The sequence below is a fragment of the Xenopus tropicalis genome, chromosome 2 (assembly GCF_000004195.4).
Source record: "Xenopus tropicalis strain Nigerian chromosome 2, UCB_Xtro_10.0, whole genome shotgun sequence".
Classification (NCBI taxonomy): Eukaryota; Metazoa; Chordata; class Amphibia; order Anura; family Pipidae; genus Xenopus; species Xenopus tropicalis.
In genome coordinates, this window is record NC_030678.2 from 40922063 (window position 1) to 40940176 (window position 18114).

Sequence of the window (18114 nt, forward strand, 5' to 3'; positions counted from 1 at the left end):
CTGTAGAATAGAGTATGCTTTTATTTTTCATACTGCTGTCTTTTGTTTTCTTATGGCAATTAACAAAATCCATTTAGGAGATATATATATCTGTCTGTATTGAGCTGTTTCCATGAATCGGTACCTCTAGTGGTCACTAAGCCTTTTCTATTGCTTATCTATAAATAAGAATGCCCCTGGGCACTCCTACTTTCCCTTCTTACATAACAGCCACAACCAGCCTGTTGAAGGCATGGTAGCCATGAGTAATAAAATATGAGCATATTCAACAAAATGGCAGCCTACACACACGTGTAGCTACAATGGAGTGTTTTTTACTCTATTCTTGCAATTTAATTTAAAAAAAACTAAAAATATATTTAAATGAAATGAAGGCATGCATTTGACTAACTCAACAAGATTAACACGGTAAGATAGAAAATATCTAAAGATCATCTCTGTACAACAAAATTCTGCAACTAGAGTGCCATTCTCTACTGTGAGATAGTAAATCAATACTACTGTGAGATAGTAAATCACTACTACTGTGAGATAGTAAACCACTACTCTAAAAGGCCATGACTGACTGGATTTGCAGCAATTGAGCTCTTGCAGAACTACAGCCTGCAGCATTCCCACAGGGGTCAAGCTGTAGAGCAACAGTTGCTGGAGGTCAGCCATGCTTGTATCATGTTCCTATCACACTACAGCAAACACACAATGTGACCACTGGAATGCACAAGCGCTTATTGCAATTGATTATATGTGCGTTAGAAAAATAGTCTAACAAAAATAGCATTAACCCTTTCACTCCACCTGTCTCTATATATACACACACACAGCATTAGTGCAAACTATTCTCTCTCCTTTCACCACAGAGGTTCAACCTAAACTGGCCACAGCCACCCACAGAGGCATACCCAGAGAGCTACCGAAGCTACAAAGTGAACAGAGAGCCACACAAGGTGAACAGGTTGCATTATTAATAACCCCTTATTATTATTATTATATTCTCTGCAATCTCCTATTCGTACTGGAAGGAAATCTGATTCAAGACCATGCGGTGTTATTCCGTTGCCCAGCAGATTGCCAAGGTTAATTAGATTTGTATTTGGAAGCATCCCGTGGCTCCCTGCTTGGATTGCTCCAGTCATCTGCTTCGGCTGCGTTCTTATAGTGTCGCCACGCTGACTTGTTAAAAACCGGGAGCCTTTCAAATGATTCGCTGGAAACGGCCTGAATGAAAAATGATAGAATCAGAATCAATGGCAAGAGTGAAGAAGTCGGCATTAGTCGTGTAAAGCAACTTAAAGTGGAGGTTTTACCTTACAGTCAAAATACAGAATGTGTAGCTGGTCTATTTTTTGTGTTTTGGTTGTTTCTAAATTAGTTCTCTAATAACATGTTTTAAAAATAGATACAAATAAAGAAAAGCTGATTGCAAAGTTACATCTATTAAAGATCATAACAGTAAACTTTTCCTAAGGAAGTGATTCCCAACCAGTTGCTTGCAAGTACCATGTTGCTCTCCAACCCCTTCCATGTTGCTCCCAGTGCCCTAAAAGCAGGTGCATATTTTTGGATTTCTGACTTAGATGCTTAGAAGTTTTGGAGGCATAAAGACCAGGTGTACTTCTTGCTTTGCTCCCCAACTGTTTTTTTTTATATTTAAATGTTGATCAAGGTTAAAAAAAAAGGTTGGGGACCCCTGCCCTAAGGCGTATCGACCCAACGACCCAATTTCCTGGGGTAACACTTTTACCCAAAATGGTTGTTTTCCAGTGGTACAGCCACCTGAACTTGCAGGCAGCAACATTAATTCCTAAGCATCCTGACAGGCCCTGGGTATATTGGGCCTAGTTTACATTTCTGCACTATGGGAAATAGCTCAATTATGTGAATGTAACTTTATTTACATGACTGTACCAACTCATTATACTATGTATGTCCAAATTCTTAGGTACCTTAAGATAGATAACAGCATCAGTCCCAACACCTTCCATGGAATAGAGCTTGAGGTCTCCTTGGAAATATCGGGCATATAGTCGTGAGATGGGCAGGCCATAGCCAAATCCAGCCTGCAATTCAACAATAATATCCTTGTATTATGCACCTTAAAACTATTGCTTGGCACATGAGCCTGTTTTTGAGGCTTGACACTGGGCCTACTGTAATAAAGTGCACACTGCAGGTTGTGCTGTACTGAGACAATTACACTGGCAAAAGCACATTGGCATAGATTCATATATCTATTCATTGAATACCAACATTTATCACATGGGCACATAGTCTGGCCCCTGGAGGTACAAAGTACAGGTTCCCTTTGCCTATGTGCTTTTGTTTTTTAATGACAAACAAAAGGACTGGCCACTGTGTATTGATTTTAGGCACACAGGAAGATCCCTTTCTCTTAGATTTTGCTGTTTAGACACCTAGAGGAGTTATACTTATTATACACTTCTTATAACCTATAGCAATCCACCAGTAGGTAGCATTTCATGGTCACCTGTTTAAAACCAACCATCTTATTGGTTGCTATGGGTTATTGCTCCTGGACAAATTTTGCGACTTTTATTATATATGGGGGCTTATGTGGTATTGTCCCCTCCCTTCTTTTTATACTTCCCATTCAAGCAATAGCTATACATGCCTATATTCTAGACACCTAGAGGGGTTATGTAATATAAGGTGCAAAGTTTTCTACATTTCTTATAACCTATAGCAGGGGTAGGGAACCTATGGCTCGGAAGCCAGATGTGGCTCTTTTGATGGCTGTATCTGGCTCGCTGCCAAATCTTAAATAATAAAAAAATAACGGGGGTCATGGCCTGTGCTCGGCGGATAGAAGACGTGTTCTAAGCCTTAGAACACTTCTTCTATTGGCCAAGCGCAGGCCATGCCCTCCTCTTCATTGCATCTGCATCCGGCATCCTTGGCACCCACCCTACCTTGCCCCTGTGCTCGGCGGATAGAAGACGTGTTCTAAGCCTTAGAACACGTCTTCTATTCGCCAAGCGCAGGCCACACCCTCCTCTGCATCGCATACGCATCCGGCATCCTTGGGACCACCCTACCTTGCCCCGCAGCATCTGCGGCCAAACATATTGTATGGCTCTCACGGAATTACATTTTAAAATATGAGGTGTTTATGGCTCTCTCAGCCAAAAAGGTTCCCGACCCCTGACCTATAGCAACCTACCAGCAGGTGGCATTTCCTGGTCACCAGTTTAAAACCAACCATCTTTTTCGTTGCTATGGGTTATTGCTCCTGGACAAACTTTGTGACTTTTATTATATATGGGGGCTTATGTGGTATTGCCCCCTCCCTTCTTTTTACACTTCCCATTCAAGCAATAGCTATACATGCCTATATTCTGACCATACTGCCTATCTCTCCTTTGAGGCTAAAAATGTAACATTAGAGGGGGCAGTTAATAATGATGTAAAATAGTACAATAATATCCTATGGAAAGAAAGATTTTTTTTTTTTAATATAAATGTGTAAGTCTGCTAAAAAGTTTCCAGTCACTGTACAGACCAACAATACAGTTCTAAAATTCTGGATGTTTTTCTTTATATGTGTTTCTCATGTGTCTCATCACCTTTTATGGCAGAAACATTATCCAGAAACTGTTATTTTTGGACTAAGTCACACGTACCAGTGGAACTGCCCTGCTTGGTTCCAGGCTTGGTCTTGGTGCTGTTGAATACATGTAATTAAAGAGACGATCAATTTTCCTCAAGGGCACCCCGCCACCTTTATCACTTATCTACAAAATAAAAAAGACAAAAGAAAAAGAAGTGAGTATATACATAAATGTTACTGCAGATTTAGCACCGGCCACAGGTCAGATATTAGAAATATCTCATCCGCCATTGTTGCGTCATTAGTTGCCCCTTAAGCTAAGTGCATTTTGGTGAGCAGCAGCTCCCGTTGAACACATTTCTGCCTGAAGGCCTGTACCATTCTCTTTTCTTTTTTTTATACTTACCCTTATAGACAGATCTTCTTTTCCCAGTGTGACCAGTGCCTTTACTGGGGGCAAGGCATCAGTTTTGCCTTCGTGGAGCTCGACGGTGGCTCTCATTGAGTTCTAGGGTCAAAAGGTTTGTTATTGTGAGTTGACAAACATAGCACAACAAAGAAACCTCACAAAGTGCAAGAAGGGAAAGTTCACCTTTAAAATTTCAGTTTATTACATCAGGAAGCATTATAAGCATTCACCGTTTTGTGTGTTACCAGACTGACCTAGATGCAAGGGCAAAAAAATAATTCCTTAAAGGTAATGGCACATGAATGCACTGTTTTTAAGCAGCTCAAAAACAATGTCCAAAGCATCCAATGTTGCTTTGGACATTGTTAAAAAAACACACAGCTCCATTTCCCAGAAAGGACCTTTTGCCATCACCCCATAGCTGCCCGTAGCATAGACATGCTGATAAAGTTGTATGAAAAGTTTAGAAGATATATACTATGGGATATCGGTCAGTTTGTTTGCAATTTATCTGCTGCACCATGTCGGCCAGTGTATTATGCATTAAAAGAGCCACGGCTCCTTTTCACTTCCTGCTGTCACTGATCATCTGGACTGTCAGTCCAATAGAACACAACAGTAGAAAGGGGGCTATTTGGCCTATTGCCACCTGTATAGCATCAATTTATTCAACCCTGAGGGCTGATCAGTTGTATACTGTACTCAATCTTATTGCTTATGGTGCCCTTAAGACTACGGGGGTCTACATTCTGGCCATCCAGTTGTGGCTGTCAGTCATTCCTACAATCAGGCGCTGTGCCCAGCTTGAGTTTATACACAGTTGCCAGGTGTTGGATTCAATCCAATAAACAACAGGAAAAAATACAAACAATTGTAGAAAAACTAGTGTTTTTGCCCTTATTTTGCACCTATTTTGTTTACCTTAAATGACACACAAAAATCCTCCATGTTTAACGCCATTTATTAAACACCCCATGTATTTTAGGAACAATGCAACATTTGTGGCCTTATATATTAACCTAAAGCCTAACTGTGTGCTATTGTGTTGCTAGGTGAAATGGATCCATTTGTGCAGAGACCTTTCCCTTTATTTTCTATGTATATTGATACTGTACCAAAGTGCAAATATCTGGTGATTGTCCCATTTGCTTTAGTACACACAAACATTACCGTACTTCTTATAAATGTGCCTTTCCTACAACCAACATAATTACAGCACTGTGCAACAAGGAGACTGAACTCAAGTCTTCTCCGAGTCAAAATTACTACTTTCCGCTCCTATGATTACTAATTATAAAAGTAAAATAACAAGGTAATAGGCTTAACATCTGAATAAAGTAGCTATTTAAATGCCCAATTATTAATAAAATTGTTGCTTAAGGACTTCACGTAAGAAAGCACCACAATATATCTTTGTGGAACCTGCCAATCTTTCCTTATGAAATGAAACGCCGGCTGCTATTCACCACCCAAGAAGCGTTATCCCTTATTATAGCGGGAAATTACTCTGTAACAGTGTTGAACTGGAGCCAGGTTTAGGATAGCGATACCAATAATTCAGAATAATTATGGTGGGGTGTTTTATCCAAACCAGATTCAACTAAACACTGCTATTAATTGGCTTTCGCAAAGCATTTACTCGGGGAAAACAGTTAAGAGAAAACCCTGTTGGCGCCGCGGGGTTAAACTTAACCAGGGGGAGATTTGTGGACTGGGAAAGCAGTTTCACATTAGCTGACTGCAGCCATTCTATTCTTATATCATATGCTTACCTTTTATGGTTTATTCATTAAAGATGGAAGAAACTGCACTCTATTGGGCTCTCTTTCGGGGATTTAGACAATAAAACTGTACCAGGGCCAACCTTTTACGTTTTCTAGGCTATTTAGTCCAATGTTAGTCCAGTAAAAGTGACAAAGGTTGTTTCAGTTTGGAAGAACTGATGACCAAGATGTCATTGTTTACATTAGAGTAGAGGCCTTCAGGTGGATACAATGTATAAACAGGTACGCATTTCTATCCAGTGCTGCCCCAGGGACGGGACTGTCATCTCTACCCCCTTTGCTAATTGGAGTGAGTAGTATAGTCTGCTCAGCCATTGAATTTAGCCACAAGTCTGGTGGCAGGCAAGGGGGATTCTTTGTTTAATATTAAAATGTAATTAAGATTTATAAAGGTATTGGATCTGTTCCAGAATGCTTGCAACATGGGGTTTTCCAGATAATGTGTCTTTCCCTAATTTGGATCTCAATACCTTAAATCTACTAAAAAAAAAAATATGTAAACATTAAATAACCCCAATAGGATTGTTTTGCCACCAATAAGGATTCATTTTATCTTAGTTGGGATCAAGTAAATGCTACTGTTTTATTATTACAGACAAAAAGGAAATATATTTTAAATATTTTATTTGATTTAAATGGAGCCTTTCAGTAATTCAGATATTTCTGGATAACAGAAACATACCGGTGTATATATTCACCCTAAAGCTGCTGCCACAGGCGCCTCTATATAAATATGTTAGAGACCCATACAGTTATCTTTCTGATGAAAGACACAAGGGCATTAGTTGAGAAGAAGGCACATTTCATGTTAAGGGGCAAGGTCCTTGAGGAATTCCCACCCTGGACTGATTCTAGTGGCAGATGTATAGACAGTTTCAGGAAACAGTTATATGCACAGCTCTGACTACTCTTTAGAGTAATGAAGGAAATCGGAGGCAGCTTCCCTTCCCTTTCAGCTCCCTTTGTATGGGCTATAAGTAACCAGCTAGGGATTACTTGGCCAAAGGTTGAACTTGATAGACACCGTTTTCTTTCATAAACTAGAAACATTACAACTTTAACCTTTCCCTTTAAGTCAGTTGTTTATTTAAAAGGAACACCACGTTCTACTTTCCTGACCTTTTACTGCATCCAAATAGAAAGGAAGGCTGAACTCCTTTTTTATACTTATTAATCTTCTATCCATCTGCCCAGCAATTCCAAACTACATCCAGCACAGAGTAATATCTTATCATACGTCTAGCAGCAAGGCTGAACCACAGATTGGGCATTTCTAGTTCTGTTTTTTACTGTAATCCTTGTTTTGAATTTAGATTAAAATTTTAGAACTATACCTGCCTTGATATAGAAAATGATTCTGACTTAGTGTGGGGGTCATTTGTGGAGAAATCTCACAGTTTGCCCCAGTGATGGGATTTCTATACTAAAGACCATAATCAGAGCAATTCTCCTTGAGTTCAATCTTTGTGAGCCATACTGCCGAAATGGTGTCATTCTAAACCATTTAATGGTTCACTGCTGCCATAAATTAGCCCAGTTTTGTGATATCATAAGTATTCCATTTTGTATGCATATAAATGCCTACCTTAAATAGCTCAAACAGCATATGAAACAGATGGGAGGGCACATAAACAACATGGAGAGGCCTGCCAGGAGCCTTGGCTTAAAGAGAAAAGAAACTGGGATTAAAATGCAGCTAAAAAAAACAATATAGCATGGATAAGCTTATTTAATGTTACAAATAATATTACTATTGGTGTGTCCAAACACACCCAGAGCTTTAACAGGTACCCTTTAATTAAAGAGGACTTTAATTAATATAATAAAACTGTTTTGCAAAAAGTAACCATTATTTTAACCTTTATATGTATATGTAAGTTCCTCTTCTTCCTTTTAAAGCTGCAACTAACAAACCCAAGATGGTTGAGGAGGTGTCTACTGCGCACGCCTGATTCACTTCCATTGGAACAGACACAGCAAGAATGTGAAGTAGGAACCTCTTCCATCATACTCACAGAGAGAGAGAAGGAGAGCTCAGCAAAGAAAAGGGGCAGAACTTCCTGCTAGACTACAAAGTAGCTGAGAGAGCTAAAGCTGAACTGCTTGTGACTGAGTGCTGGGAGAAAGATATGTTATTTTGGACACTATTTTAGAGAGAGAAAACAGGGTTACTTTAAATGGGATACAGTGTTATGTTTCTTTTGTGAAGACTAAATGCAAGTTGCCATTAGGGCTACACGCCCAGCCCACTGTTTGCATCTCTGGATTTGAAGGCACCTGATTTAAGGTTAAGGTGGTTGTCCATGGACCGGTTTGGTTGGGCAGTATGACAGACTATAACGTGATTCTATAGAAAGATACTGAAAATACTTGTCTTTAGCTGTTTTCAGGCTACAACAACAAGGGTTATGCTCTAGGGCTCAAAGAAGGAACAGTAATTTTTCTGTAGACAGTGGGGCTTAGTCACAGTCAACTAAGGTTCTTACAGTCAATGAAGGTGCTTATTTATAAACTTCACAGCACTTCACAATTATTTGATACATGTATGGGATCTGTTATCCAGAATGGGACCTGGAGTTTTCCAGACCTTTCCCCAATTTGGATCTCCATATATAGTTTATTAAAAACATTTAAACTTTAAATAAACCCATTAGGATTTGTTTTGCCTCAATGAGGATTAATTATATCCTAGTTGTGATCAAGTACAATGCACTGTTTTATTATTACAAAAAAAAGGAAATAATTTTCTAAAATCTGAATTATATGATTAAGATAAAGTCTATAGATAGCCTTCCCGTAATTCAGAGCTTTCTTAATGGTTTCTGATTAAGGAATGCCATACTTGTATTAGGCCTAATTAAACATAAAGGATTACAGGAGAGGCCTGGTCTTCCCAGAAGTCACACTCTGAAACCACAAAAGGTTGCCCAGATAACAGATAAAATGGCATTGTATTCTACAGAGTTTATTTGTTATCTGCTATGTAACCTGTGCCTTTTCTCCTTTTTTTCAGCTTGAATGGCTGCCCCCATGGCTACACAGCAGCTTATTTATATAAACTATAGGAGCGTTCTGTAGCAAATACACCAGTTTTAACAGTGCAGGGCAACAGTACATTACATTTTAATTACTTTATTCATATTTTGGTGTTACTGTTCCTTTAAGTACGTAGCAGGGAGACAAACATATACTGTTCTGATATGATCATTGTGGCTGCCCCAATCAGTTGCCCAAAGGGTTGCATAGTCAGAGGCAGATTAGTCAGAGAAGTCTATATAACAGACTGCAATCTGTAACCAGGAAAGATCATTATTAATCCATCTTGGGGCGATGGTTTGATGCACAAGATGAAATTCCAAGCACTATAGCAAATAATAATCCTAGTAATAATGAACAGAGTGGAGGATACGTTACCATTAAACTCTTCAATTTTCAGCTCAGGAGCTGCCATGTAATACTGCTCACACAGCATCTTTGCTGTTTCATAAGCATCTGTTCCAACAAAGCATAATTATATATTAATAAATATATATAATAAAGTCATAGAACTACACATAGGAAACTTGGTGTCCAAGATTGGCTGATATGCAGTGGCATCCCACTATTCCTATGATGACAACATTGCATTTATGGGGTTATGTAATAAAAGGCACTAAGTTTGCCCAGGAGCAGTAACCCATAGCAATCAATCAGTAAGTAGAATTTACTGGTCACCTGTTTAAAAGCATACATCTTAATTGGTTGTTATGGGTTACTGCTACTGGGAAAACGTAGTGCCTTTTATTACATAGAGGTGTTAGTACTTACAACTGGCGCCTTGCAGAACATATAAAAGTCCCTGGCTCCCCTGTACCGGTTCTCAAACTGCAGTTGCACAGAGGGTTGGCAACTGTGCCACATACAGTGTCTGGATCCCTGGCAGTCATCAATGAGCAGGGACATACATACTGGTACCTGATCTTCTTCTAGCTCCCAGTGTCCATGTTCCTCCTCTTTGAGTGCCCCCAGGAAAGCAGACATTGTATATGACACTAATGAAGATGGGGGCTGCCAACTCACTGCTTATCTCTGTGTATTACAGGTGCCCTGGTCTTTTACATGCACCCCATTACGTGTTATCAGTTTTGTTCTCTTTAAGGTTTAAAAATGAAATAACTTTTTAAACGAAGCATCTCGCAGAAAGGGTGGAAACCTAGCTTTAATAACAAATTTTGTGATTTTGTTGCACTTTGTCCTAAGAAAAGGTGCAGCCTTAAAAGTACAGACAAATCCTCCAATGTGACATTACCGTAAATAGAAATGTCAAAATTTTGCCTTTCTGTAGCACAACATTTTATTTTGTTTCATGAAAATATAAGTTTTTTCAAATACTCAATATCTGTGAATCTTTCCCAGACAAAGGGCATATTTCCATAATTCTTACCTTTAACCACTTCTGGTACATTACAGGTAGGATCAATGCTGCCTATGTGTTTTGGATGAGCGGGGTTTATGTCCCCTCCAAAGAGCAGAGCTGTTAAATAGAAAAGAAAAAAATCTATATTTTTTTATCTATGAATAAATGACAAAGCTAAATAAACACTGTGCCACTTTATTACTGTGTTCCAATAAAAGCCAAAAAAGACAACAGCCTATGAAACCCCAAACAGCACAGTAAGACTTAGACAAAACGTGCAGTGAGGGGTAAGTCCTATTTTGCCCTTGTCTCTCTGGGAACGAGGCGATAATACTTAAAGGCTACAGAGAATACACAAAAAGTGACATTATCACCAGATATTTGTGTTTGAGACATTGTCACATATTTGCTTAATTAATCTAAAATGATACTGTAACACATATAAATCTCAAACATCAATGACATGGTGTCACGTATAACTGCTGATTAATAATGATTAATGATGTACAGGGCCCATTCCTAGTCTCACAAAGGACTATTCTCAGCCAGCTCTGTTTATTGGAGTAGGAAACACAAACGATCCAACTTATAAATAATTAAACCAATTCAGGAATAAATTATTACTGGAAAGCAGCTGAAAACACATCAAAGCTCCCAAGCACCCGTTTACCCGATAGACTTTTGAACAACAAGGAAATAAAAATTGAACCCTTTTGAATTGAACCCTTTTGTGTGCAAGTTAAATGTAGATTGTATAATGCCATAAAAACACATAACGAGTCATTTTCGACAGACTGGAGGAAGAAGTGCACAGTACTAGTGCACCCTTTAGCGCTTATTCGGTCAACTTCTTCCCCTAGTCTGGTTTTGGTCTGCACGCTGGATAAAAAAAATGGCAATTTCTGGGCACCGTTATGTTTATTACTGCAACCCTAGTAATATGCAGTCAGTAGTAATTTTGGTTGGGGGTTAATTAATTCTGGGGGGAATTTTCTCCAACTTTTGTACTAAAAAGGGTATAATTAATCATATCAAAATTGATGCTGACTTACTGTGCTGATTGATGAGCATTCGGAAAGAAATTCTATTCATGTAGAATCGATCCAGAAAGTACTGAATGTTGCTGCTGACAAATGGGTCAAATCCATATTTCTCCTTATATTCTATGACGCCTTGGGCCATTGTAGGAACCACGTCATTGTGCCTATTTCTCACTTGGATGAGTACATTTAAAAAGCTGAAAAAATATTATTTTTTGTTTTAATAATGCATTTGATTTGTTCGTGATGAATTAGTATTCTTACCAGAGCCTCACACATCCTAAATTAATAGAAATGCGGCAGTAACTGAATCAGACCGGCTTGTGAAAATTCATTATGTTAAAACCCTGCTCAGCAAGTTTCATGTTTGTACAGTTTCTGTGCCAGCGGAATGGGAATGTGTGTAGCCAACCACAATGCATGGAAACTGGGCAATGCTGCAAATCCACACGCCATGAGACTGCCACAAGTGGGGTTATCTAATAAAAGTCACTATTATGTGGCTTCTGATCTCTTTTCTGAGCAATATCAGAACACTTCTCTGTTTTACTTCTGAAGGCATATCTCTAACACTACAGTTACAGGAACTGCCCAGCAGGTGGAGATGTTGTTACAAACTTCATTATATGGGCAGTTAATAAAACTTAACTATCTTTGAAACTGAAAAAAAAACAAATAATGTAAATTTCAAGTGTACTTAGAAAAGCACCCCGAGCAATTTTACATCTAATTTTTATTTAAGGTTTACCTATCCTTTAAGAAAGTGGTAACCACGTCTATAAGATTGACAAAGAACCCTAATTATATGCCAGTAAAGGTGGCCATACACAAACATTTGGATACTGATCATACGTTTAAATGCAACAATGTAAAACTAACATTCAGACTGAAATTGTAGGATCAAGCCCTAAAAATAACAAATGAAGGATGTTCTGAACATGAAATAGTTAGCAGACACCAATCGTTTGAAAATGACTTCTTGGAGATGCATTGTAGGCCCCCAAGAGTATCGTCAGATATACAATACATGCAAAGATGTTATCGTTATCCAACCAAAATTTTCTAACCTGTCCGAACGACGAAACGACCGATGGCACGAAAATTAGTGGGTGATAATTTTGTTCCCACACGGTCCAAAAATTGTACAAAACTACGTTTTGGATGATTATATTGGTGCAAGTACGGCCAGCTTAAAGGTCAGGTCTGTGAAGATCAAACAGATACTCAGTACAGATGCACTTTGAATCTCTATGAATGCAGGTGGAGAGAACCTTTCTGTATGAATAGTGCAAATCATGTGCCAGTAATAACCAGTCATGTGGTGGCCATTTATCTAAAGTACCACAGGTATTTGGAGTGATGCCATATTGCATGACAAGCAGACAAGTTATAAGAGAAAGCAAAGCAAAAGCACTTACTCATACAGCACATCTGAATCTTCTGGGCTCTTATTTTCATATTCTAAAAGTTCTAGAAAACTCTGCAAGTACCTAAAAGAAAACATGCATGGCAAATGAGTTACTTGTGCCGCAGTGACATGTAAGAGAGTATGATTTCAGTAATAAAAACAACAGGTTTAAAAATGGATGCTTCAAATATAACAGTCATTAAGGGGCTGATTTACTTACCCACGAACGGGTCGAATGGAGTCCGATTGCGTTTTTTTCGTAATGATCGGTACTTTGCGATTTTTTCGTATGTTTTGCGATTTTTTCGGATTCTTTACGAATTTTTCGGATCCAATACGATTTTTGCGTAAAAACGCGAGTTTTCCTATCCTTTACGAAAGTTGCGTAAAAAGTTGCGCATTTTGCGTAGCGTTAAAACTTACGCGAAAAGTTGCGCATTTTTCGCGTAAGTTTTAACGCTACGCAAAATGCGCAACTTTTTACGCAACTTTCGTAATGGATACGAAAAACTCGCGTTTTTACGCAAAAATCGTATTGGTAACGAAAAATTCGTACAGAATCCGAAAAAATCGCAAAACATACGAAAAAGTCGCAAAATGTTCGTTTTCAAGTCGGAACTTTTCCAATTCGGGTCGGATTCGTGGGTTAGTAAATCAGCCCCTAAGTGTATTAAGTGTGTTTTTTTTTAAAAAGTGGCATTAGAATATACCACTCAAATGCTACATTGAGAAGAATCACACATAACTATAAAGCTGGGAAATTATATTTGCATGCTGAGTAAAATTCTGGTATTAGGGAGAGAAAAATGAAGTATAGAATAATTTGCAACCACTTTTTCACCATCATTTCTTTTTGTAAATGGGTTATAGCTGGTCTGAGCTGGAGTATAAAATTATGGTGGAAGTCTGGTGTATAATAAATGGAGCACAGCTCTCTGTATTATAAGGGCATCACTTATTTAACATTTTGAAACCTTTTTTCGATATATTATTTAATGCAGCTTTAATAATTATATAAACAAATAATGCTCTTTCAATCAGGCTAGCCAAAATATTGCCTGCCCAACATACATGTACTAAAAGCCATACAAAGATTCACATCATACAATTATATCAGTACATGTAGGTCAACTGTTGTGCTACTAACTGCAGCTGACATGGTTTGCTGCCCCATCTGCAGGTAAACTCATGGCCTTTGGGCAAGCCCATGCATCACTATATTATATAGAGTAATAAGTCTAATAAACCCTGGTCATATGTTTCCATTTAAAAAAAAGCTGAAGATACAGATGACTCTATGCTGATGCTTACCAGGATCGCACTAGTTTCACAGACGGTCTCTGCAGCAAACTCTCAGGCAGCAGGTTTACCTCTTTGAGACTATTTGCAATTCGCACTGGCAGTTCTTTCCTTAGAAACAGGTAAGATGTCTTCTCACAAGCATTATTACGCCCTGCAAAACAAGGTGCATAATTACCTCTGGAAGTACACGGACAAGGGTATATAGGCAGTGATAAAGTGTTTTGTTTCTTTACTGCTACCACCAAAATTGACCCATTTATATGGGTGCGTTCACGCCCCACTGCACACAACCAACTACAGCACTCATACCAAATACAACAATTGCTCTCTCAGCCACCCACCACTCTCTCCCATCAATAATCAGTGAGTTAGAGGCAGGCACAATAATAATAAGGCAATAAGGCAAAGACAAGGCTTTGAGCTTAGATGAGGTCATTAAAATTCTGCTAAAGGTGACCAAGCCCACACTGTAATGGTCAAGCAGTCTGATGAAAGCCATCTCACAGTCCCATCACATCCATGTTTGTCTGCCCAGACAGCTATCTGATCAGCTAGTATACATAACAAAACATTGTTAGATCCTTACTGCATTGCTTTGCTATTTCATTTTACCTTAATTATACAAATATGATAATGCATGAGACGTTACAATACATAGAGAATGTACGGTAAGTATCTTGTGAAAGTATTGAAATGATGAAGCAGTTCTTTTCTGATGCTACTGTTAAGAAAATAAAAGAGATTAATACAAAAAAACATTGTTTGATCCAAACCTCATGGCCAGGAAATAGTTCAAATGATATATATGAATCCATGTGTATAGCCAGACAGAATAATACATGTATGGGACCTGTTATCCACAATGCTAGAAATCCTTGGCTTTCTAGATAAGGGATCTTTCTGTAATTTGGGTCTCCATACCTTAAAGGGATTCTGTCATGATTTTTCTGACATTTTTATTACTAAATTACACTGTGTACATTACAAATAATTCATTCTACCATTTGCAATTTTATACTTGAACCAATAAATGTATTTTTTAGCCTAATATTGGTGTTTACGCGCCATCTCAGTGCATTGTGCCTGAGTCTGAGCTTTTAGAAGGAGCTAGTGCTACACATTAGAACTGAGGAAAAGCACAGCCCTTTAGCAGCGAAGATGTCCCCAGTAGCTTTCCATCTTCTGTTCTACTGATTTACTGCACATGCCATTTGCTGCTGTCCGTTTCCTGAGGGTCCAACTCACAATATACAGTATATTTGTATATATAATACAGAAGTATATTTGTGCATGTTCATTTTATTGTTGGATCGAAATTCATTTAACTTGAAGTATTTACAAAACAATAGTGAACAGTCGGCTTTTTCTAATGAGCGGTTTCTTTTTACCTGAACCACGTTGGAGTGAGTCTGGGCAACATCTTTACTGTTTGTGTCTGAAGCGACGTTCATTGAGATGCTGCCCGCTAAGCACTGCTCACATAATGTGTTGTACAGAAAAATGCTTGATAATTTCCTTAATGTCAGAAACTTTACCTTGAATCCTAAGTACAAAAGCAATTTTGTGATGACTGTGCTAGCGCCTTTCTGTGCCCACCATTACAATTTCTTTTTTTTTTTTATTATTATTGTAACCGCTGGCAAACAAATGGCATATTGCAACGCCACTTACAGTAGACCCGTTCTACAGCCAAAATATAGCCCATAGCACTAAATGAAATACCGCAGGCGTAAATTTCTTTATGATCTGTAATTTTTCAAAAGCTTTTACAATTCTATTCATTGCATTCAAAGAGAAAAAAAAGTGTTTCAGTTTTTCCAAATTGCTATGTACAATATGTGGTTAATTAGCCACACAGTACCATGGCGCCCATAGGGTATGGTTACAGTAATTTTTTTGTAAAACTCTCAAATCACACAGACAGTCCTTTTCCATTTCCAGCACATTTCAACTTTCAAACCGTCATCCCTAAATACTGATTTTATGTGCGGCCAGAAAGTACAAAAGGTTATATGCCAAGGGAAAGCTCAGCTCCAGCAAGTGCAAATTACTGCTATAATAATTCCGAAAAAACAAGTTGAAAAAAAAAAATGGGCTGTATATGCCTTTTTGGGAAAGTGGCAACACCTCACTTGCAGCTTTTTCAGTTTGTCGGTTTTTAAACAATGTTATCAGTATATGGGTAGAAATTATTTTAACATTTATATTTAATAGCCCTTATTGTCTGTAGTCATCAGGGTATATACCATTTCTGTAAGAGAATGGGCAGTCATAGAAAATATATGATATTTGTGACCTACTAATCCCATTAGCCAAATGCTTGTGTATCCATGCAACAAGTCTCATTTAAAATTTAGCCAGCCAAAGGAAGAGTTGGGGCCCTCAAAGTGTTGCTCTCTGCTGTAATGGCACAGGGGACAGAGCCATTGGCAGCATTTGTTTATGGTCTAATGTAGCGTTAAGGGCATGGCTGGCAGTGGCGTTACATTGTGAGCTGGTCCCTAAGCTCTGGTATCTAACAGCTTACTAGAGCATGTGCTATGAATGAAAAGAGAGAAGAGAATAGGAGGTGCTAATGAGGGCATCGTTGGAGATAACATAATCTTTGCTGCTAGGTCTGTGGTGGCATTGGGCTGGTACAGAAGGCCAAAATGTTAAGTGTAAAATGTCAAGAAAGGCTGGTGCCACAACATTGGCTTTACATTCAGTTCATCTTTTTGAACAAGATAAGACAAATATATGGGCTTCTACTTAAAGTCAATAGGCTCACCGACATCAGGCTGTAAGCATGTCCATGATGAAGGGAAGAAACAAGTAATGCCACTGGGTAAAGGCACCTAAATTGGGTCACAGAATGCTATGCTCCTGTTCAAGAAGTAACACATCACTGGGGATATAAAAGGTTGCTGGGTGGCTATGTTGGATTTACGTAGGAGAAAGGCATATTACATAGGGATCTTTATAGTGTCATGTATGTGTATAAGTACAGTGGTGTGAAAAACTATTTGCCCCCTTCCTGATTTCTTATTCTTTTGCATGTTTGTCACACTTAAATGTTTCTGCTCATCAAAAACCGTTAACTGTTAGTCAAAGATAACATAATTGAACACAAAATGCAGTTTTTAAATGAAGGTTTACGTTATTAAGGGAGAAAAAAAACTCCAAATCTACATGGCCCTGTGTGAAAAAGTGATTGCCCCCCTTGTTAAAAATAACTTAACTGTGGTTTATCAATTTCAATTTTCAATTTCAATATCAATTTCTGTAGTCACCCCCAGGCCTGATTACTGCCACACCTGTTTCAATCAAGAAATCACTTAAATAGGAGCTACCTGACACAGAGAAGTAGACCAAAAGCACCTCAAAAGCTAGACATCATGCCAAGATCCAAAGAAATTCAGGAACAAATGAGAACAAAAGTAATTGAGATCTATCAGTCTGGTAAAGGTTATAAAGCCATTTCTAAAGCTTTGGGACTCCAGCGAACCACAGTGAGAGCCATTATCCACAAATGGCAAAAACATGGAACAGTGGTGAACCTTCCCAGGAGTGGCCGGCCGACCAAAATTACCCCAAGAGCGCAGAGACAACTCATCCGAGAGGCCACAAAAGACCCCAGGACAACATCTAAAGAACTGCAGGCCTCACTTGCCTCAATTAAGGTCAGTGTTCACGACTCCACCATAAGAAAGAGACTGGGCAAAAACGGCCTGCATGGCAAATTTCCAAGGCACAAACCACTTTTAAGCAAAAAGAACATTATGGCTCGTCTCAATTTTGCTAAAAAACATCTCAATGATTGCCAAGACTTTTGGGAAAATATCTTGTGGACCGACGAGACAAAAGTTGAACTTTTTGGAAGGTGCGTGTCCCGTTACATCTGGCGTAAAAGTAACACAGCATTTCAGAAAAAGAACATTACCAACAGTAAAATATGGTGGCGGTAGTGTGATGGTCTGGGGTTGTTTTGCTGCTTCAGGACCTGGAAGGCTTGCTGTGATAGATGGAACCATGAATTCTACTGTCTACCAAAAAATCCTGAAGGAGAATGTCCGGCCATCTGTTCGTCAACTCAAGCTGAAGCGATCTTGGGTGCTGCAGCAGGACAATGACCCAAAACACACCAGCAAATCCACCTCTGAATGGCTGAAGAAAAACAAAATGAAGACTTTGGAGTGGCCTAGTCAAAGTCCTGACCTGAATCCTATTG

General features: G+C 38.7%; 1 protein-coding gene across 1 annotated transcript in view; it reads right to left on the reverse strand.

Annotated features, from left to right (window-relative positions):
* Nucleotides 1-940: 940 nt before the first annotated feature.
* The window catches only part of pdk3 (pyruvate dehydrogenase kinase 3), a 35573-nt gene continuing 18399 nt past the window's right edge, over nt 941-18114 (reverse strand). Inside the window, exons 2-11 of the mRNA NM_001113682.1 lie at nt 13914-14055; nt 12613-12684; nt 11207-11391; nt 10182-10271; nt 9173-9250; nt 7344-7420; nt 3972-4073; nt 3639-3749; nt 1944-2057; nt 941-1215 (exon numbers count right to left, since the gene is read on the reverse strand). Coding sequence (NP_001107154.1) covers nt 1075-1215; nt 1944-2057; nt 3639-3749; nt 3972-4073; nt 7344-7420; nt 9173-9250; nt 10182-10271; nt 11207-11391; nt 12613-12684; nt 13914-14055 — 1112 coding nt within the window. The 3' untranslated portion in view covers nt 941-1074. The remainder of the gene's footprint in view (nt 1216-1943; nt 2058-3638; nt 3750-3971; nt 4074-7343; nt 7421-9172; nt 9251-10181; nt 10272-11206; nt 11392-12612; nt 12685-13913; nt 14056-18114) is intronic.